General features: G+C 44.0%; 1 protein-coding gene across 3 annotated transcripts in view; it reads left to right on the top strand.

Annotated features, from left to right (window-relative positions):
* The window catches only part of LOC122788133 (histone acetyltransferase KAT7-like), a 1071811-nt gene that overhangs the window by 398177 nt on the left and 651593 nt on the right, over positions 1-22041 (top strand). For all 3 annotated transcript variants that reach the window (XM_044055075.1, XM_044055076.1, XM_044055077.1), the window contains exon 7: positions 10826-10915. In XM_044055075.1, coding sequence (XP_043911010.1) covers positions 10826-10915 — 90 coding nt within the window. The remainder of the gene's footprint in view (positions 1-10825; positions 10916-22041) is intronic.

Raw genomic sequence — 22041 nt, forward strand, 5'->3', positions numbered from 1 at the left:
CCAAGCAATGGGGTGCTTCTACCTCCAAAGCTGGAGAAGATAGATCACAAACATACAGAAAACAGTCCCAATGACTTCCCCCTGCCTGCACCAAGCACTTAACTTCTGGCAGCACCCTTAGGGGGAAAATTAGCACTTTTTGCTCAAAATTGGCACATCATAACCCAGGACAAGTGGTTTCTAAACATAGTGTCGCAAGGATACAAGTTCCATTTCCATACTATGCCAAAGGCAAACGGCTGGCCAGATCTGCCAAAAAATCAATGGGCAGAGGCACAAAAACAAGTCTCATCCCTCATGGACATGGGGGCCATTCAACAAGTACCAAAGCAAGAGCAGGGACAAGGATTTTACTCAAAACTGTTCTTGGTACCCAGAAAGGACAAGGCCTGGAGGCCGATACTGGACCTATCTATTCTGAACACTTTCCTGGATATTCCAAAATTCAAAATGTTGACTTTGCAGCAGTTTCTGCCCATGTTGGGCAAGAATGCTTAGCTTGTGACTTTAGACCTAAAATAGGCATACCTGCATGTTCCAATCAGACAATCATGCAGACGATACCTATGATTCAAGGCTGTTTCAATGCATTACCAATTCTCTGCACTGCCCTTTGGCTTATCTACTGCACCCAGGGTCTTTACAAAGTGCGTGGCACCAGTAATTGCATTCTGCAGACAAAGAGGAATACAAATATATCCTTACTTGGACGACTGTCTCATTCAAGCAGAGAACAAGGACATTCTTCTTCAACATCTGGCTTTTGTGAAGACTTCTAACATGCCTAAGGTACACAGTCAGCAAAAAGAAATCAAAACTAGTACCCTCACAAGAGATATAACATTCCTGGGTGCAAGCTTAAATACAACTGCCCAGATGGCTTATCTCATGCCAGACAAACAAAGGCAACTGACTACCTATTTCAAAATGTTGGCAACAAAGGCCCAGTTATCTGCAAGAAAAATTCTGCAGGCTTTGGGCTTCATGGCATCCTGCATCCTACTAATTCCATATGCAAGACTGCATATGAGGAAACTTCAATGGTACCTCAAAAGTGTTTGGACTCAACATTAACACAGCCTGGAAACAGTCATTACTCTCATTCCCTGCCTGCAACAGGAGTTTCGATGGTGGGCAAAGGCTTGTCACCAGAACAATGGACAGCCATTCACATTACCTCCAGCCAGGCAGACACTAACAACGGATGCATCAGATTATGCCTGGGGAGCCCACATGGCAGGAAGAGGCATTCAGGGCACATGATCCTCAAACCAAATGCATCTTCATATCAATCAAAAAGAGATGTTAGCTGTTCAAAATGCCCTGACAGCCTACAAGAACCTACTTCATCCGGGACAACTACTGATAAAGACAGACAACACCATGGTCATGTGGTATATAAACAAGCAGGGGGGCACACATTCTTACCCCCCTTTGTAGACTAACCATGACCTTGTAGGACACAACTTTGACTTACCAAGTACATCTGCAGGCACAATTCCTGCCAGGAAAGGAAAATACTCTGGAAGATGAACTAAGCAGAAACTTCATGGATCCCCACGAGTGGAAGCTGGATCCACAAGTCTTCAGCATGATAACAAGGAAATGGGGATGCCCGGACATAGATCTGTTTGTCTCCCCTCTCAATTTCCAACTAAAAAGGACTTATCACAGACAAGCATGGAAAGTGGACGCCCTATCTTTCAGCTGGAAAAACCTATCAGTAATATGCCTTTCCTCCACTGCCTCTCCTCCCCAAGGTGCTCCTAAAGGTCAGATAGGACAAGCCAAAGATGATACTGATTGCCCCAGACTGGCCACGCCAGTACTGGTATCCAATACTAAGGAACTTATCTCTATACCCGGCTTGGACCTTACCTCAAATACCTCGACTACTGTCCCAGCAAAACAATCAAACCATGCACAGCAACTCAGGACATTAAACTTGGCAGCATGGCGGATAATGTAGACATACAAAAAACACCTCTCAGTAAAGCTGTGATGGATGTCATTCTGGAAGCCAGAAGGCCTATTACTAGAAAGTCTTATGCTGGAAAATGGAAGAGATTCTGTGCCTGGAACCAGGCACAAGGAACTGATACAGCGGTACCAAATATTCCTCAGATTTTGCAGTACTTAACTGAGATGCTGGACAAAGGCCTGTTATCTTTTTCATCAATTAAAATTCATGCCTCTGAAATTTCGGCTCATTACAATACAGCGCCACCACTTTTTTCTCACCCTTTATTAAGGCAGTACCTCAGAGGAGCCAAAAATTTAAGGCCCCCAAGAAGACTACCAATACCTGCATGGGACCTCAACTAAGTCTTGGAAAAGCTCACCTTGCCTCCTTTTGAGCCAGTTGCTACAGCTGATATGAAGTTTTTATCTTGGAAAACAGCTCTGCTCTTAGCAATTACTTCTGCAATAAGAGTTTCAGAGCTACAGGCGCTCATGGCTGTGGAACCTTTCATCATTTTTCATCCAGACAGCGTCTCCCTGAGGACAAGCCCAACATTTATGCCTAAAGTAGTGTCCAGTGTGGCTCTTAACCAAGCCATCCATCTGCCAACCTTTTACCCAAATCCACAGAACAAGGGGGAGGGAATTCTGCATTCTTTGGGCGTACACAGACAGCTTAGATTCTACTTGGATAGAACCAAAGCTTTCAGAAAGACAGAGCAATTACTAGTGACATATGCTGCAGGATCACAAGGAAAGCCTATCTCAAAGCAGACCATTTATAAGTGGTTAGGCCACTGCATTTGTTTCTGCTACTTACACCATGGCAAGCCAGTGCCTAAGGGCATTAGGCCTCATTCCACCAGAGCTGCAGCCACCTCAGCAGCCTTTCTCAGGAGAGTACCAACCAGAGACATTTTAGAGGCGGCTACTTGGAGTTCAGTGCACACCTTTACAAAGCATTATCATCTGCCACTCTTCTCTAAATCCATGGCAGGCTTTGCCACTGCAGTTCTGCAGGGCCTCATAGCCGCTCCTGCTGCTGTCTAGTTCCAGCCTCCCAACCATAGCTTTGGGACTCTACCCAAATGTAATGACTGCAACAGTGAAACACGAAGAACATAGTACAGTTGTGTGTACTTACCATAAATGTAGATGTTCGAGTGTATTCACTGTTGCAGTCCAGATTACCCACCCGCCTTCTCCCTTTTTTCTTTTGGATCTTATCTTTCCGTCTCTAATTTATGCTACCTATGTGGTGTATTTGCTTATAGATGAAGGTAAAATTTATATTGATGTATTTCTGAATATATATATATAAAGTTTGGCTACCCTTTTTGGGGGCACCTGACATCTGGGGCAAGAAAAAACTGAAGAAAATGGCTTTGGCTGCTTCTTTTATACCCTTGACAACCTGACGTCAGGGAAGGGGCGACAGCAGCCGACGCAGGACCTAAGACTTTGGAATTCAGGCCGGCTGAGGGCAACCTGCCAGCAGGATTACCCAAATGTAATGACTTCAACAGTGAATACACTCGAACATCTACATTTATGGTAAGTGTACACAACTACACTTTCATACCTTTACAAAGCACTACAAACTGGATTCTTTCTCAAGTTCCAGAGCAGGCTTTGCAAGGAGCAGTTTCCAGGGGGCTCTTGGATCTTTATCTTTATCCTTCCTCCTCCCAGGTAGGGTAAGCTTTGGGAATCTACCCATATGCCACTCATGCAGTGTGGATGGTGAACATTGTACAGTTGCATAAGTCCTACTTACCTATAACAGTAGATGTTATGTGATCCTATCTCGCCTACATTCTGTACTGATGGGTTCGGAGCCGATCCTCGGCTCCGACTCTGCACGCTATACTATAGAGCGAAGTCTCTTATTGGCTGAGCTATTCTATATCCCAGGGTGCACCACCACTAATTCCCCAGATCTCATTTGCCGCTTTACAAGCAAAGACGTGGTCTCGAGCTTGGCTGAGCTTAAGTGCTTTCTTTCTAAGAATTTTCTGTCAGGAATTTTCTTAAATTTAACCAAAAGCTGTTTTAACAGCTATCGCTGTGTATGATTGACTTTTACTGATTATTTTTTTGTGGTAAATTTGTCTTTCAGGGTAAGGTTTCCGTTTAAGTTAGAGGGGCCATCCCCTCGCGCGTGAGTGAGCCTTCTTGTGTGAGTTTTGTGAGGTGGTCAAGTACCCGTTTTTAGTTTGAGGGTTCTTGGCCCTCCTGTTGTGTGATTTATTTGTTGGCTTTCTCTGGTTTAACTGTGAAGAGAAATTTTCGAAAACCATTGTTCTGGGTTAGATACGTTGCTAGATATATTTTTTTTCCTGTGACTACTAACTGTTCAATTATGTCTAAAGAGCACAGACCCTCAGGGTTTAAAAAGTGCACCCGATGCAATTACAAGATGTCCATAATGGACGATCACTCCCTATGCGTGTACTGTTTAGGCCCCAAACACCTTCGGGAGTCTTGTAGCGTGTGTCACGCTTTTTCCTCTCGAGTCCTCCAAGAGAGGAAAAACAAATTGATCCTAAAAGGGCTTATCAAACCTACTTTTGAAGAGGCCTTATCTTCCTCTTCTTCTCCCTCTACAGTCCGTCGGAACCGACCACAAAGAAATCTAGGCAGGCTTCTCCATCGGCTCCACGGACTTCGGAGCCGAGGGCGGAACGGTCTGCCTCAATGCCTCCAGCCTCGACTCCTCTGGCTTCGGAGCCGATGGCTGGAGCTTCGAGAGGCGGGTCACCTTCAAAGGGTCCACTGATTTCGGAGCCGATGAGAGTTGCCCGCTCAGACTCTTCCCCTTCGGTGCTGAAGACCTCTTCGGCACCGAGGGAAATTACAATGGAGTCTCCTTCGGCACCGATATTGATCGAGACAATTCGGAGCCGGTCCCCCAGTCCTTCGGAGCCGGTGGAGAAGTTTACTCGGACCCATTTGATCTCCTCCCGGTCTTCCAAGATGTTGGATTCGGACATTGACAGGGTGCTCCAAAGGCTGTTTCAGTCTCCAGTCTTCCAAAAGCTAGTTTTGGCTCCAGCCCAGTTGGCATCGGAGCCGATGGTCCACCCTTTAGCCTTGGTTCCTCCTCCAACAGCCTCGGCACCATTGGAGTCGGTGCTGGTGGAGCCGATGGAGGTTTCCGGGTCGGCTCCAACCCTTGCTCCTACCCCGGCCTTCGGGTCAGAGTATGGTACACGGACCTCTTCGGTCGGCCCCGGGGGTGACACTTCGGGACCGATGTTTTCGGTTCTGAGCCTCTCTCTCAGTGCGTCGGCTGCGGGAGTGCCGTCTGCTGCTATGGCTTTGGGGGTTGGACCTTCCCAGGATTCTGGGGGTCCGGCCTTTAGAGCCATGAGGAGTGCTTTGGCCAAATCTTCTTTGGCTACCTCCACCGTCTCCCCGGCACCTTCCCTAGGCACGGAGACTGGTTCCTTTGTAGTCCCCCTGTCTCAAGACAGCGGAGCCCTGGGGCCTGAGGTCACCTCCATTGGGGGTCCCCCTTTTCCTGGAGGTCCCTCTGAAGAGTCTTCGGAGGAACCCCCAAGAAAAAGACAGTGCAAGAGGAAACACATCGACTCCCCTGACGAGTCTCTCCCCTCGGACACCGATCTTGATGATGCGGAAGGGTCCCCAAGTCGTCCTCGGATGATGTCTCCTTTGCGGACATCCTGGAAGTCCTCAAACAATGAGGCGGCTGGCAGACAAAACCCCCTTCCTCTGACGAGTCGGTGTTCCTCAAGGCCTTCGGGGCTCAGCCCTCCGCCTCCTGGGTGTCTCCGCCTTTCAATGAGCTCCTGGATTTGATCTCTCGAAGGGCGTGGGAATATCCAGATTCTGTGGAACCGGTGCCTGCTCATCCTAACAAATTTTTGTCAGCGCCCCCGGAAAAGGAATTTCTCACCAAAGGTGTGGCTGTAGATGCTATGGTGGTGGCATCTGCTACCCAGCAAGATGTGGCAGAGGCTTCGACGTCCGTCCATCCTCCTAATAAGGAGTCTAGGAGCATGGACCGGTACGGGAAGCGCACCCTTACTTCAGCAGCCTTTACCTTAAGGTCTCTGAATTACCTGGCGCACTTCACTAGACTTCAGAGGGATCTGATCAAGGAACTCTCAGATACCCTCTCTGGTAACCTACCTGAGCAGTTGGCCCAGACGGTTAGCTCTCAGTTGGCTACTCTATCGTCTATATCAAACTCGTCCATGAGGCTCATTTCGTATGCAGCCGAGGGGGCGAGTAGAGCAGCGGGTACGGGTGTTGCTCCACGGAGACAAGCCTGGCTCCGCCTGTGTCATTTTGCGTTGGCCTTCAAGTCTTCCTTTGCCGACGCTCCCTTTGATGGGTCCTCTTTGTTTGGACCCAAGGTAAAGGACACCTTGACCCACTGTGAACAAGAGGGTAAGACTTTGACTGCCGTAGGGGCACGGTTTTCCTCTCCCTTTCGGCCTTATCCCAAGGCTAAAAGAGGAGGGAAAATGTGGTTCCGTAAATCTCAGAAGAATTACCCCTCACAGCAGGATGATCCCCCTTCTAGAGGCAGAGGAGGGGGAAATTTTTCAGGAAGACGCCGTCCCAGAGGTGGCAGAAGCCCCCGCAACACTGGAGACCGTGAGTCTTTTCGTGGCTCTTCAACCTTTCAGCATCCCTGAAGGATTGCCCGACTGCGCAGCTCCGGAGCCAGTCGGGGTCGCCGAGGCACCTAAAGGCCTGGGAGAGTATCACTCGGGACCGATGGGTGCTCCGAATCATTGCCGGAGGTTACGTCATCCCTTTTTCGCACCCCCCTCCCGCCATCCAGGAAAATCCTGGACCCACCACCCAGTCAACAGGATATTGCAGCCATCAAAATTTCAAAGCTGCTTCAAAAAGGAGTCATCCAACCGGTCCCCGTAGACCAGACCGGATTAGGGACTTACTCAAAATTCTTTTTGGTGCCAAAAAAGACCGGGGACTTGAGGCCCATTTTGGATCTCAGCAACCTGAATCGATCAGTCAAGAAGTCCAAGTTCCGGATGGTCACCTTACAATCCATTCTCCCGCTACTGGAGAAAGGTGTTTGGATGTGCTCCATAGATCTCAAGGACGCCTATTATCGCATCCTGGTAGATCAGGCGTCCAGGAGACATCTGCGCTTCAGCCTGGGAGACAGTCATTTCCAGTTCTGCGCACTGCCCTTTGGTCTCACCACAGCCCCCAGGGTGTTCACCAAATGTTTGGCAGTGGTGACTGCTCACCTGAGGAGTCTAGGATTCCAGGTGTTTCCGTATCTAGACGACTGGCTCCTAACTGCCACCTCCAGGCATCTACTATTACAGAACCTAGCAGCCACTATATCTCTAGGCACCTCCCTAGGAATCACCTTCAATTGGGCAAAGTCTGTGTTGCTGCCATCTCAGCACATACGGTTTATCGGCGTAGAGATAGACTCAAGGCAGATACAGGTCTATCTTCCTACAGAGAGAATAGAAACATTACAATCTCAAGTCCGAGCATTGCTTCTCAAACGCCGAGCCCCAGCAAGGATGGTCCTACAACTGTTGGGTTCCATGTCGGCTACCGTTCTCCTGGTCCCCTTAGCAAGATTACACATGAGAATTCTCTAGTGGCTCCTGTCGGTCCAGTGGTCGTATCAGGGACTTCCTCTCAGTCACCACATTATAATCACGGAGACGTGCAAACAGGACCTCCATTGGTGGCTTATCTCCTCCAACCTGGATCAGGGGCGACCCTTCGTCCCTCCTCCTCCAGTGGCCACTTTGACTACGGACGCCTCCCAGACTGGGTGGGGGGGACATTACCTGGGCAGGTCAGTCCAAGGCAAGTGGCATCCCGATGAGAGTTCCCTACACATCAACATACTGGAAATGAGGGCGGTGCTTCTATCGCTTCAAGGACTACACAGCTACCTCCCCCAGGGTATGATTGCCATTCAGTCCGACAACATGTCAGTAGTCTGGTACCTGAACAAACAGGGAGGGACCAGGTCCTACCCTCTTTGCAGAGAGGCCATGAAAGTATGGAATTGGGCTGTTGCAACCAACCATTTCTTGGTAGCAACTCACATTCCGGGGAGATTCAGTGTGATAGCCGACAGACTGAGCAGAACCATTCTCTCCCCGCACGAGTGGTCTCTGAACGACAAAGTAGCATCTCAGATCTTCAGAAGATGGGGAACTCCTTGTTGCGACCTCTTTCCAACTCCCCTCAACACGAAATGTCTACAGTTCTTCTCTCTCACCCCGGTTCCGGGGGGGGGGGGTTTCTCAAGGACGCCTTAGCCCAAACTTGGCCCACCGGCTTACTGTACGCCTTTCCACCGGTTCCCCTTCTTCCCAGGGTGATCCAGAAAGCGATTCACTTGCAGTGCAAGATGATTTTAGTTGCCCCATACTGGCCTCGTCAAGTCTGGCTGCCTTTTCTTCGGAAATACGCACTGGACGGTCCATGGTTCCTAGACCAGATTCCAGACCTCTTGATCCACCAGTCGGGACAGCTTCACCAGTTCCTTCACTCACTGAGGCTAACAGCTTGGCTCCTCCACTTCCGACTATAGTCAGGAACCAGGTTTTGGACTCAGAAGTTATACATATCTTGTCCTCGGCCCACAAGAATTTGACTAAGAAGATGTATAATAGTAAATGGAAGAGATTCGCCATTTGGGCCCAACTCCGGGGATTAGATCCCATTACTGCCACGGTGGCTGAAGTTTTGAAATTTTTAGCTTCCTTATTCAATCAAGGTTTTTCGGTCTCCACCATTAAGGTTCAATTAGCAGCTATTTCTAATTTTCATGAAAGTATCGACCCACCTTTGATGAGCAATAAGTTGTGTAAAGCCTTCATGAAAGGTGCTGGGCTGCTATGTCCTCCAGTTTCTCATCCTGCTCCACCATGGGATCTTAATTTCGTGTTAGGTGCTTTGACCACTTCCCCCTTCGAACCGGCAGCAACTTCTGACTTGAAATTTCTTTCCTGGAAGACTGCCTTTTTGGTGGCAATTACATCAGCCAGAAGAGTTTTGGAACTCCAAGCCCTATGTGTCAAACCGCCGTACCTGGTTTTTCACAAGGATAGAGTATCTCTTAGGCCTAATCCATCTTTTGTTCCCAAAGTTTGTTCTAGTTTTTGTCTTCAACAGTCTTTGGAACTTCCAGTTTTCTTCCCCAACTACTCAGACAGAACAGAATATATCTTCCACTCATTGGATGTTCACAGACAATTGCGTTTCTATTTAGATAGGACGCACCAAACACGGAAAACAGATCAGTTGTTTGTGTCCTTTTCAGACAATAAATTGGGCAAAGCCGTCACGAAGGTCACTATTGCCAAGTGGATCAGAGACTGTATCAGTCATATTTATTTTCTTTCTAATAGAGAGCTTACAACCACTGTGAAAGCTCATTCTACAAGGGCTATGGCTACTTCAACAGCCTTTCATTCCAAGCTTGCCATTAGTGACATTTGTGCTGCGTCTACCTGGTCCTCTCCTCACACCTTTATTTCTCATTACAAATTGGATGTGGCATCTCGTGGGCGAGCTTCCTTCGGTTCCACAGTTCTCAGGAGTGTTTTCCAGTGAGCCACCCAGGAATCAGGTGCTAGGGACGCTGTCCCATCAGTACAGAATGTAGGCGAGATAGGATCACATAACATCTTTTAGTTATGTACTTACCATAACCTTAGATGTTTGGGCTCCATCTCGCCTACATTCCTAATAACCCACCCTCCTTCCCCCTGCCTTGGAGATCAGAAGAGACCGGACGGTTCGAGTTCGACCGTTTCATCTTGAAACATCTGGCAATGTTATATCAGGAGTACATGTGTGTGTGTGCATGTGTGCGGACAAACAAGATCTGGGGAATTAGTGGTGGTGCATCCTGGGATATAGAATAGCTCAGCCAATAAGAGACTTCGCTCTATAGTATAGCGTGCCGAGTCGGAGCTGAGGATCGGCTCCGAACCCATCAGTACAGAATGTAGGCGAGATGGATCCCAAACATCTAAAGTTATGGTAAGTACATAACTAAAAGATGTATGAACTTCACACTGTCTCAGTGGCAGTGCCCACCCACCATCCTCCTTATTTTGTATATACTTCAATGCTATCTAACCTTGTGTTGTTGGTTGACTATGGTTACTTGTGTTGGTGTGTTCTGGCTGTGAATTGCTTGGTTTTAGACAGTTCTTGATTCAGGTTTTTCTTGGTTCTTCCTGCTTAGTAACAAAAGCCTGAACAACTGACTTTCTCTGGCAGGGATTTGACTTCCCCTAATGGGAGGGCCTTGGCCAATCCCCTAGCACAGAGGGTAAGAGGAAGAGATTCTGATCTCTAGAAAGCAGCTAGCATAGGCTTGTGTGGGCACAGAACCCATATGCCACTGAGATAATATGAAATTCAAACATCTAGTGTTACAGGTAAATAAGATTTATGCAAGTGTACTTAAAAACATACCTCTGTTAAAAATGTCCACCCAGTTTTGTACTGCATTTTGTTGTTTAAATCTAGTACTCCACAGCTTCTACTTGACTGCTGTGTTATGCAGTTTTGTGTCATTCGGCAAGTCATTACATTTCACATTGCACTGTTTTTAGTGAAGTAGGACTGGAGCAAAGAGTGTCATTCAGTGATGCTTTAAACATTCTTTATGAGATTTACATGTAACAGTGTGGCTGTGTGCCCTAGGGTATTTTGTCAAATTCCTGTGCAGTAAAGAGGCTAGCCTGTGAAGTTTCCTAGCTACAATTTACACTGATGAGATCATCAAGAGGGCCTGGGTGAAGTGGGCAGAAAAGCATTTTTCTTGCCTTGTCAGAGGCATGCTTGAATAATTTGTCATATGTTACAGGTAAGGGCACAGCATCGAAATAAGCAGAATGAGGAACAAACAGCATCCCATCAACAAGAGGACAGTAACCATCATGCAACGCAACACCAGGTAACTGACTTCACTGCTTTGTAATAAAGCTCCATTTGATAGTTCAGTTTGCTGCAGGAAAGGCTTTGAAAAGTTATGAAGTTATTTTTACTTACAGTAAGAAACCGTCTTTAAGGCTGTTAATCTTCTACTGAAATTTATAGTTGTTGTGTTTACTTGTTTTCACTTGTGTGAAGAGGTGGTGTTCATTGCAGGAGTCACTGCTGCATTCTTATTCATGAGAATTAAGTGGTGGTCGACATCCACCTTCTACTCTGATTTCCAGAGCTTTCAGATGCCCCCAACATGGAGATGGTCTCTATTTCAGCATGGGACTTCCAGTAATGCTCATTTCAGAAGGGGACTGCAGCATGCACCCTCCACAGTTCTTTTTTTGCCACAAGAAGTAAATTGTAAGTCCTTCTGTTTGTTACTTTGAGGCTAATTTGTTAAGAATTATGAAGTTTATATTTGAACTTTATTGATTGCAAATTTTTGAGGTCACTGATTTTCCCTGAAAAACAGCTTGTGTTTAGAAGACAAATTCTGCCAAAAGACTACTACTTAAAATTTCCTTTGTGTGGGGAAGAGTCGTTACGTCTCCTGCACACACTTTACCTTTTCATTGAAAAATGCTGTATCTGAAGGCTTGAAACTTGAAGGTCTTCCTTGAACACAGAATGACTCAATGGAAACATGCCACCTTGGTAGATGGGAGGATGACCATCTTAAATAATTACAAAAAAGTGTGTCTTATGAAAGAAAAAAAAATGCTTTGAAAAATGGAAAAAACATGCTTATTAACTATTCTGCAGATATAAAAGGAGAGGCCTTAGTAATGCCATCAGTCCTACTTTGAGGCTTGAAGACTTTACATCTATAAATGAGTTTGCTTGTTTGCCTCCAGTCCTGTGAGATGTATTTATTGTGTCCTTTCTTCTTTCTTTCCCATTTGAAAGCATTCATTGGGAAATTAACTTGCAGTGACAACCAATTTCCAAGCAAAGTGAGCAAGACCTCTAGGCCAGACAGATATTGGCTCCAGTCTTTGCCATCTGTGATTGCTGTAGGTTTAGCAAGGAGATGTTGCAACTTTGCACAGTAAAATCATACATATTGTCCATTTTCCTGTGTAATAGACCAGTCTTCCATAAAAGTGAGAGACTTATCCCTTGGATTCAGAACTGGATGAGGAAAACCTGTTGCACTTTGTGTAGATCTCTTCTTCCCTTTGCTGTGGCACACTTGGCAAAGAGGCTATCTTGCTGGGCCCTCCTGTGTAAAGACTCTTCATCTAGTGAGGGACCTGTTCAGTGGATGTTCTACGGGAGTCTAATAATCTTATAAAAGATACTAGTACGTCCTTGGGACTGGTAGTTATTCAGGCCATTGCGTCAGTTTTCACAGAGTCAGACTGTCAATATTTAGTGCCCCGAAAAAACAGATTCTACACAGTAGAGGAATCTGGTAAATGTTTGCACAAAAATCCTGAAGGAAATCCTGCATATTCTGCATAGATGCCATCAGGAGATTAGACTTAGCTCCAGGACTTGGTATGTACCCTAATGATAAGGAGAGCAAATCATATTTGGCAAAAAAGTATATACTTAAGCGACTTTATCTTTTAGAGAAAAGAGTGGTAAAAATCACATGAGCAAGTGTTCTTGGGACATCCGCAACAAGACTGCATCCTCAGAAATATAGAACAAAGGCAGTAAAGATAAAATTACCAGGTTTACTTAAACAGCTTCTAACGGGGGTGGGTGAGGAGCACACTGTAAAATGTAGGTGTGATGCACAGATCTGAACAGACCCCGGCACATTGTTAAGAGACATACCTAGCTTAAGATGCAGACTTTTCCCAGTGATGTTATGGGGCAGTTACTGGATGCTCCTTGAATTTGTTGTTTGGTCTTCTTCACAGCAAATCTTTAAAAAAATGGAAGAGGAGGGAACAGACATGAAGAAGTGGCAGAGGCAATACAGTAGGTGGGAGGAATATTTATTTTCTTATCAACATTTCACTGGCCAGTATTGGCTATTACCTAACAATAGCTCAGCAGTTAGCATATTCTCCTTTGGTGCAGAAGGCTATGAGTTCTATTCTCACATCTGGTAGTTGGCTTAATTTTCCAATACTGAGAATGCAGTGAAGCATAACAGGGGGAGGTGCTGCGCTTCTGAGTGTGCCGATCTTCAGATGACATGTTAATCCGAGGCACCATCTGCCTGAGTTGTTCATAGCTCAGTTGGATGCAAAAGATCCCATGGCACTTATTGAAAAGATTATGGGAAGTTCCCCTGTGCTCTGGCATTCCCCCTATTCAGTAGGTATATTATCCCTGCTCTCCCCTGAAAATAGGCCACTGGCCTAGTGGGACTAACCAGTTCAACAAAGTGTAAATAAAATAAAAAGAAAGTCTACCTTCACAAACCCTTCTCACTTTCTCTGCCTCATTCCCTCCCTTCCCAAATCCTGGCTGTGAGGCTTTTCCACTTTAGAACACAGTGGGATTCAGTAGCAAAAAATGGGTGTGGAAGATCAGATTATCTGGCCTCAGGATAGAGCTCAGAACTTTGCTTTCTTTTGTGGTACTAGCTCTCATCCCTGCTGACAGAGAGGATCTTTTTCTTGGTCCACTCCGTCTCTCACTAATCATTGACTGAGTTCCATAGCAGTAACAAGGGAAAGGGCTTTATTCTAGGTTTTTCCCATCTTTCCAAAAAAAAGATGGCCCTTTGAGATCTATTTTAGACCTTTGTAGACCGAACAAATTCATGAAAGTTTCAAAGCTCAAAATGGTTGTCCTTTAGGCATTACTGATGTTGCTTCTTATACAGGCTGTGTTAGTGACTTTAAAATCTTAAGAATTCATACAGCCCTCCATATGCCAGGTCACTTGAATATTAAACATTCCTATGTATAAAACCTAGGGAACTAAGGCTGTGCTTCCAAGAAACACAACTCTGGCCCTTCTGCAACTACTGCTTAAACTTCAGCTGGTGATATGCTGATATCTAGTGATGCAGGTGGCCAACCTTTGTTTTATCCCAGGTAGACCTTTACAGGAACTGTTAGGCCTTTCCATTCAGTCAAATTCAACTCCTTTTAGTACTTAGGTAGGGTCTCCAAGACAGCCCAAAACAGCCCAGAGTTGCAGCCTGTTAGCATATCCCAAAATAAATGCAGTTGAGTCACTTCTAAACAAACTGCTCCGTGTTCTTTCCATTTGGAATGGTAGATAACTATTCCCTAGCGTAGAAGCTGTGAGCTGTGCAGCTTTACAGTACAGAAGGAATTCTGGGATCCCCAGCCCCTCTTCTCCCAGCAAGAGTAAGCTTTTCCGTAGAAAAGCTTGGACTACCACCCTGACATAAAATTTACCACCAGTTTTTTTTTTTTTTTACCTTGCCATAAAAATTTTTGCCAGAATTTAACAGGAGGGCCTGGAATGCACATAAGAGCTGTGCCAAAACATTTGTAAAGCTGCTATTATTCAGTCCAGATTAAATGGCAACACCTGACACCTTTTGTAGCAATTCTGGCACTTACTCAGAGCCTGCCCAGAGGTCAGAGACAGAACTTAGTCCACACATATCATATGCATACAAAGCCAATTTGTCTTCCACCCCCATTGTATATCATTTCAGGTCTGAATTACTTATGGCTAGTATCAAGGGCTATGGATATAGTGCACACAGTGGGGGAAGAAAGCAAACAATTGTGCCTGGTCTCCTCCAGAGAACCAACTCTGCAGAGAGTTCTGCACTTACCTTCACTCTTGCAGAAAAACATTTGCAAATGCTTGATGAAAGTGTAATCGGTCAGAAATACCAGATCTTTCCAGGGCCCTAAACAAAAGTCCCAGTGAACTCTATCAAATGTCTTTTCTGGTTCTAAGCTAACTACCATAAGTGGCATGCCTAATTGGCATAATTTTCTGTAATCAGTAGTCTTCTATACATTATTGAATGTCTGGCAGACAGGTATAAAGCCAAATTGTTCTCTGTGTACCAGCCTGTTCGTCAGTGGAGTGAGCCTAGCTGCTGTTGACCACACAGGAATCCTGCTGTCCTGATTAAACACTGATAATGCAGAGCTCGAGTCCTGGAAAAGATGGTTTGTTGCTTTGCTTTTTTTTTCAGTTACTGATATGGTCACCTCATACCAAGAGTGAGGTATAACCTCTGTTTCCAGTATCAAATTCAGATCTCAGTGCAGTGCATTCAAAAGTCACTGCTTCCCATCTGGTAACTCATATGGAATGCTATCTGGACCTGAAGATTTCTCATTTGTAAGCCCCCTAAGATCACTGCTAAACTTTCTTCCATGACTGAAAGACCTGACTCTCGACTTACAGCAGAGAAGTCAATAACTGAAAGAATTCATTCACTTGATTCTGCAGTACTCTTTGTAGTATGGGTGGGTTGTAAATTCTGGTGGATCTCTACTGGATTTCCTAGTAGCTTACCTCAGGCTTTCTTATTTATTTCATAAAATATTGTACTTACTGAATGTTGAGATATAGATCTAAGTATTTCTGATTCTTAGATGTTACCTGAAAGTCTCTTTGCCTGAGAAAACTGAATTTGTAATCCAGCTTTTGTCCACTAATTTAATTAATTTTAGAGCCAATAAGTTAAACTGCTGCACAAACCCACACTCCATTGTAGGGAAATAGATGAAGAATGGCACCACAGTTCACTTCAGTAGGCTCAAAGACAGTGTAAAGTCAGTGCAGAATCCAAGGTAGTAAAAAACTTCATTTATTGTGAAAAACAGTAAAAGCTTATAGCTTCCATCCCAAAAATCAAGGGACTTCATCAGAGTAATGATTCAAACAAAGTCGCCATATTTAAATGCCAAAGCCCAGGAAAAATACAAGGTAACCAACTATCAAGTCACCTTAAAGGCACAGTAACAATAAAAACAATTTGCATGTTCAAACTTTAAAAATCATTGAAACTTAAAAGCCTTGGAATAAAATTCCGGCTGCATAACTTTAGTTGCATGGTTTTAACATAGTTATCTTAAATGAACTCACAAAACAATTGTGGTAACTTTCCTAGGACTTGTTCCCCATCACAAAGAAAAAAGAAGAAAAGTGGATGGGGTCGAGTGAAGCTCATTCCACACAAAGCAAAACACAAAGATGTATTATTTCACCTGCTTCCTTCCTTAAACTCAAAGCCTTCAGTTAGTGACATTTTATGTTTTGCTCTGTGTGGTATGAGCTTCCCCTTACCCATTCCACTTTTTCTTTTTTGTTTTTAATGGGGAATAACTCCCAGGAAAATCACCACAGTTGTTTTCTGAGTTCATTTAAGACAACTGTGTTAAAATCATCCAATTAAAGTTATGCAGGTGGAATTTTATTCCAAGGCTTTTAAGTTTTAATGATTTTTAAAGTTTGAACATGCAGTTTGTTTCATTTTTGCTGTGCCTTTAAACTGACTTGACAGATTGTTACCTTGTATTTTTTCCAGGCTTTTCATTTAAGTTTAGAGCCACTCTGTGGTATCGGGTGGGAGAGCATTAACTATATTGCAGGCAATATAAATTCAGGCAGAGGTCGTGGGTGCCTTTAGGAGCTGGCAGGTGAGGATGGAAGAGAGTGGAAGCTGCCTGTTCATCCTTTCTAGGGTGGAGGCATTTGGCTCACCACATGTGACACCTAGCAGGGGCACTAGATGTCTACTCTGGGGGGGGGGGTCTCAATACTGTCAAACCAGCACTCAGAGAGAATTCAGAGAGTAACTATAGTGGAGCTGAGAAGACCCACTGCAGGGGGAGGGGATTGTTACACCAGGGGAGAAAGCTGGTCTGCTCCTTGCTGTCTGACTCTTTCAGTGAACAGATGAGCTACTGGGATTTCCCTGACAGCAACAGCTGAGCAATATGGCTCTCACCTGTCGATGAATCCCTACCTCCTGTCACAGTGGAATGAATGGTCTGATTGCGTCCCGGCAGAAGAGCCATCAGGACTGGTCCTGCAAGGATGCAAAATAAATAACTAAGTAAATAAACAGTGTTAAGTTTCATTTTGAGAAGATATGTTTCCACTGTGGCTTTATCATATTTCCTTTCATGCATCATTTGTTTGTCTGTCACCCAGACTTGCCATTCACACTATTCAAATTTTCTGGACTTCCTAATTCTAATCATATAATCCAGCAAATCTCCACATAGAGAACCCATAAAACATTCCCACACTTTAATAAGTCTGTATGGTCTGCAGACATTATATACAGCTTTTTCTCAGTCTGTTGGTCAAACCAGACTTCAAAATAGTAGTTTGAACTAGAGAAAAAGGCATTAAATCGCCTATACTTTAGGGTGTACTGTTTTCAGATTTCAGAATTAAAGCTATGGCTTCATGATCCTTTGTTATTTAGGCAATACCTGCAAGGTTTACACCATATTCAGATGTTCGCAAATTATAAGAATAGTATCCAGACTTGAATATCTGTGTTGTATCTGGAGTAACAAGTAAACCAATTGCTGTCCAAATGCAAGGAGCAAGCTACATCCACTAACCCTGTTACTAAAATAATTGAAATTTCTGCCCAGGCAAAGAATTCTAAAACCTTTGGCCCACACTGCACATCATTCTATTCCATAATTGATTTCCAGAGTTTCATATTGATTGAAATCCCTTCCTGAAAGCTTAATATTTCCATTAATACCTATTTCATCTGTGTCCAGTGATATCTGGAAGGAATGTATATTGAATATTTATTTTATTATAGTCCCTTGTCAAAGATCTTTAACTGCTGTATAGTGCCCTTTAACTTTAAACTATTTTTTTATGCAACAAAAGCTCCATTCCTCTTTCCATGACTGTTCATAAAAGAGGAAATCTACCAAACTCTTTTTTGGCTCATCTTCAAAGCATTGATCTTCTGGAAAGCCCCTGTGTAAGAGCATTTCCTAATACAAACAGAAATCTTTGCCCTCTTTACTGGGCTCAAGAATTAATGTTCTCAAAAATCAGTCTAAGTATTAATGAGACAAAAAAGATATACTTTTTTCCTCACACCCCCAATACAGACCACTTTCTTTTAGAACCGGCATTATAGACCATGTCCATATAAACATTTTTTTTCATGTTCAAGCCGTGGCAATAAAAATAAGATTGAATTACACAATTTAGTCACCTAAAAAGCGAGTTCAGACATAGTAACAGTTTGCAAAAATGCAGTATATTTAACTAATAAATACCGTCAAAATCCCCAGTGCCACTGTCCCTTTAATAAGATTCTTAACAGTTTATTCAATATTAATGCCAGAAACAAGAAAAAGCACAAAAGACTAACACTTCTGTTATGACTAGGAACATGTCCATTAATCCACTTCCTAGACACACATTGGGCCAACAGATATAGTACAGGCTCTGGCTGCTAACAGCAGAAGAGAAGCCAAAAGGAGAGTACATATTACCCAAGGTCATTAGCAGGCAAGCTCCTCTTTCTTGTAATCTCTGATCTTGCACCTGAAATAGACAAATAGACAATAACAGTAATTTAGTCCAGTTTAAAGTGTGTCCCTCAAAATTATCATGAAGTCTGATATCTCCTTTAAAAATGAGTAAATGAAGTCTTTTGAATCGGTAGCAGGAAAAAAAAAGCACTTTACCTTGTAAGCTTCTAGTGAAGCAAGCCATTACATATTAGCTCTTTGGCTTGCTAACCATGTCTTCTCAGATTTTCAGTATTTCCTTTTCCCTTTGCACTCTCCTTTTTTTGAAACAAAGGATGAGTCTGGAACTTCTTTGAGTTTGGATAGCTATACAAGTGAACATTTACTATCACAGTTAAGTCCTTTGTTACTGCCTACGGCCATTCTCTTATCGGCCCGCTTTGCACATGCAGGTTCTGGGAAAGTCTTTGCTCCTTAAAGAACAAAAAAGAATGCCAGCTGTACAACTGCAAATCATATTTTGAAATGGCGACAAAGCTAGATGACTGAACAAAAATCGGTTGTTTCCTTTTCCAGTGCCAAATTGGGAGATGGTGTTTCTAATGTCACACTATCCAAGTAGTTGTCAGATTGTATTACTTTTGAATACAAAGCAAAGTGTCTGTCTCACAAACCTAAAGACAACTCTGCTAGAGCAGTCCCAGCTTCTGAAGCTTTCTTTGCCAGAGTGACAATAGATGATATCTGTGCTATGGCTACATGGTCTTCTGTTCATATATTTGTTTCACATTATAAGCTGGACCTACAGTCTAGGTCCTGGGCTTCCTTTTGCTCCACCATCCCCAGGAGTATCCTTCCATGAGACCCTCCCCCCGGGTTCATAGTAGCTGGGGACTCTGTCCCATAATTTAAGGTGGATGGAAAAGACAACATTGGAAATGAAAGTTATGTAATTACCATAACACTAGATCCATATTGTGTTTTTCATTCCATCTCAACCTTCCCTCCCTCCATCTCCCTTACCATATTGTCACATATATGGCTCTTGATTGACCATATTGGACATGTCCGGAGCCTTGCCTTTATTACAATTTGGACTGTGCCCTGACTTTTTCTTCTGGACTCATTTTTTTCCATTTCTATTTGGAAGTACAGATATTTCTGGAATGTAGACAGGCAAACTTGATCTGAGGTACTATAGGACAGGAGAGATTATGGGTAGAGTGGAGGAGCCTGAGCCCTTGATCCAAGAGTCTAAAGTGTTACCGATGTCCGAGCTCATTGGATATGATGTACCCATGAGTTGAGATGGATGGAAAAAGACAACATGGGTGTAGTGTTATGGTAAGTGCATAACTTTCATTTTTTCACCCTTTGAGTTGCTGTATAGTCAGAGGATGAGAGGGCTACTGGATTTCATCTGTGATGAATGTGAGGGTGCCTGTTATTCCCACAAGGAATCTGTTACAGAATATGTGTAAAACTTGTGGACAAGACTTACATAATTCACAGGGATGGCACAAGCAGAGTGGCATCAAAAGGCTGGAATCATTGGACATTCAGAGACAGAGATTATTGTATTGGGCAGATAGTGATGATACTTATTCCTGTTATGTATAACTTGCAGGCAGGATGACAGGATCCTTTCACTATTGTAGGAAAGGCTAGTGATGTTAACTATATGGTAAACTTGCCAGGCAGATGAAGCCTTACCATGATAGAGAGACAGTGTTACTCTCTGTCTATACTGGATTACAGGAGGAATCTGAAGGGAATCTTATGGTAGACCTCAGTGAGGCTTGGTTTAGGACCTTAGTGGATTACTTAACCCTGTGATAGCATCCATCTCTTAGCCAAGGTTAGGAAACAGAGCAGTATTACAGGACTTTGGTGGAGCACCTTGTGGACACATCTCAAGCATCCCATCAAACAGGTTCCTTAAAGGTGCTTCAGTGAGTCAAGCAGGTCCAGAAAGGGAAGCTTCAGGAGATGTTGGATGTGGGTGTAGCGAGGGAATCTAACAGTCCCTATGATTCACCATTGGTTGTTTGTCTTTTCGGCTTTTCCCGGTTAGGGGTCGCCACAGCGGAACTCCGGTCCTCTAATGATTGGCAGTAGATTTTATATGGTGCCGAGTTGCCAGCCCGACGCCCAACCTTCAGTGAAGACACGCCCATTCACACATGTCTTTCAAACGTGACTCAACCACCATTGGTGTTGGTGCCAGATAAGAGAGGCAGCACCAGGTTCTGTATAGACTGCAGGAATATGCATTGTCATACAGAGTCAGAAGCTTACCCCATGTCCAGGACAGATGAAGCCTTAGAGCATTTGTATGGGGCTAAGTATCTTACTTGCTATTGATCTGACCTGACCAAGATTGAATGACAGGTACTCTTGACACTTGCAGCTAGGGAAGGGTCGGCTTTTATGACTCCTTTTGTGTTATATTAGTTTACCAAGATGCATGCCCTTTTTGATGTGGAATGTCCCAGCAATCTTCCACTCTTTGATAGATTGCATTTTATCAGAAGCTAGCAACTACGTTCTTGTTTACTTGTATGATTGCAATCTACAGCCAGGCCTGGGAAGAACATATTCAATCTGTAAGGTAGGTGCTGGACAGACTAAATTGTCAACAATTATCGGGTAGGAATAAGAAAGGTGTCTTATGCAGGTTGTAGAGTGGATGGTGGTAAGATTCGTCCAAAACCCGCCAAGGTGGAGGTGACCTACTGCTGCTAAGAAGCAAGTGTGGGCATTCCCAGTGACCGTGTGGTACTATAGGAAATGTGGCCCCAGCTATAATTCAATAACAGCTTACCTTACAGACCAGATAACGTTGCCTTTGAGCATGCAGTCTGAATGCTTAGAGCCTTTGTGGAGTTCCCATGTGCCTATTCTGATTGGACATGAATTTATTGTGCAGGCAGGTACTTCAAACCGTGGAATGGGGGCTGTGCATAACCAGGTGTCCTTCGGGGGGAGACCACCAAATAGTGTATTTCAGCCTTAGTCTTAAGCCCAGAAGAATTCCATGTAGCTGTACCAGTGGAGTGTTTTGACATACTTTAGACTCTACAGAATCTTAAACCCTACTTCTGTGGCCAACAATTCAATTGGATGCAGACCATAACCTTTCAAAATTGTTACATAGGGTTAGTGGGCAAAATGGAAAGCTTCTTAGATAGAGGTTCTTCACTGAAAGAATTTAGGGGGTAAGTAACATGTCATGTTAAGTTGTCTATCTCGCCTTCATTCTTGTTGGTTGGGTTCAGAGCCAATTCTCGGCTCCGACTCGGCCATCTTCTAAAGCTCGAGAGCTACAAACTGGCTCGAGGCCTCCCCGTATCCCATGATGCCTGGAGCTAGATACCCAGCTCTCGTTTTCCGCTTCTGCTGCGAGGTTGCTCTACTGGCTCAGGTCGTGTAAAACTTCTATATTGTCTTTTTTCTGTCACAATTTAGTGAATATTTAGAGTAGAATTATCGTTTAGTTATTTCCCTTATATTGTACAAGTTTTTGTATCTGAATCCTTGTCTTTTCTCTTCAGAAACTCGTTTTACTTAGAGAGTTTCACCCTAGCCCTTCTACTTCTCCCTTTTCCTCTAAGGTTTTCCGTTTAAGTTAGAGGATAACCTTACCTCTAGAGGTGTCCGTTTTGAGTTAAGAGGATAACCTTTTTCTTCTCTATCTATTTCTTTAAAAATAATAATAATAATCTTT

This window comes from Protopterus annectens, chromosome 13.part0, assembly GCF_019279795.1.
Source record: "Protopterus annectens isolate FY-2018-M chromosome 13.part0, PAN1.0, whole genome shotgun sequence".
NCBI lineage: Eukaryota > Metazoa > Chordata > Ceratodontiformes > Protopteridae > Protopterus > Protopterus annectens.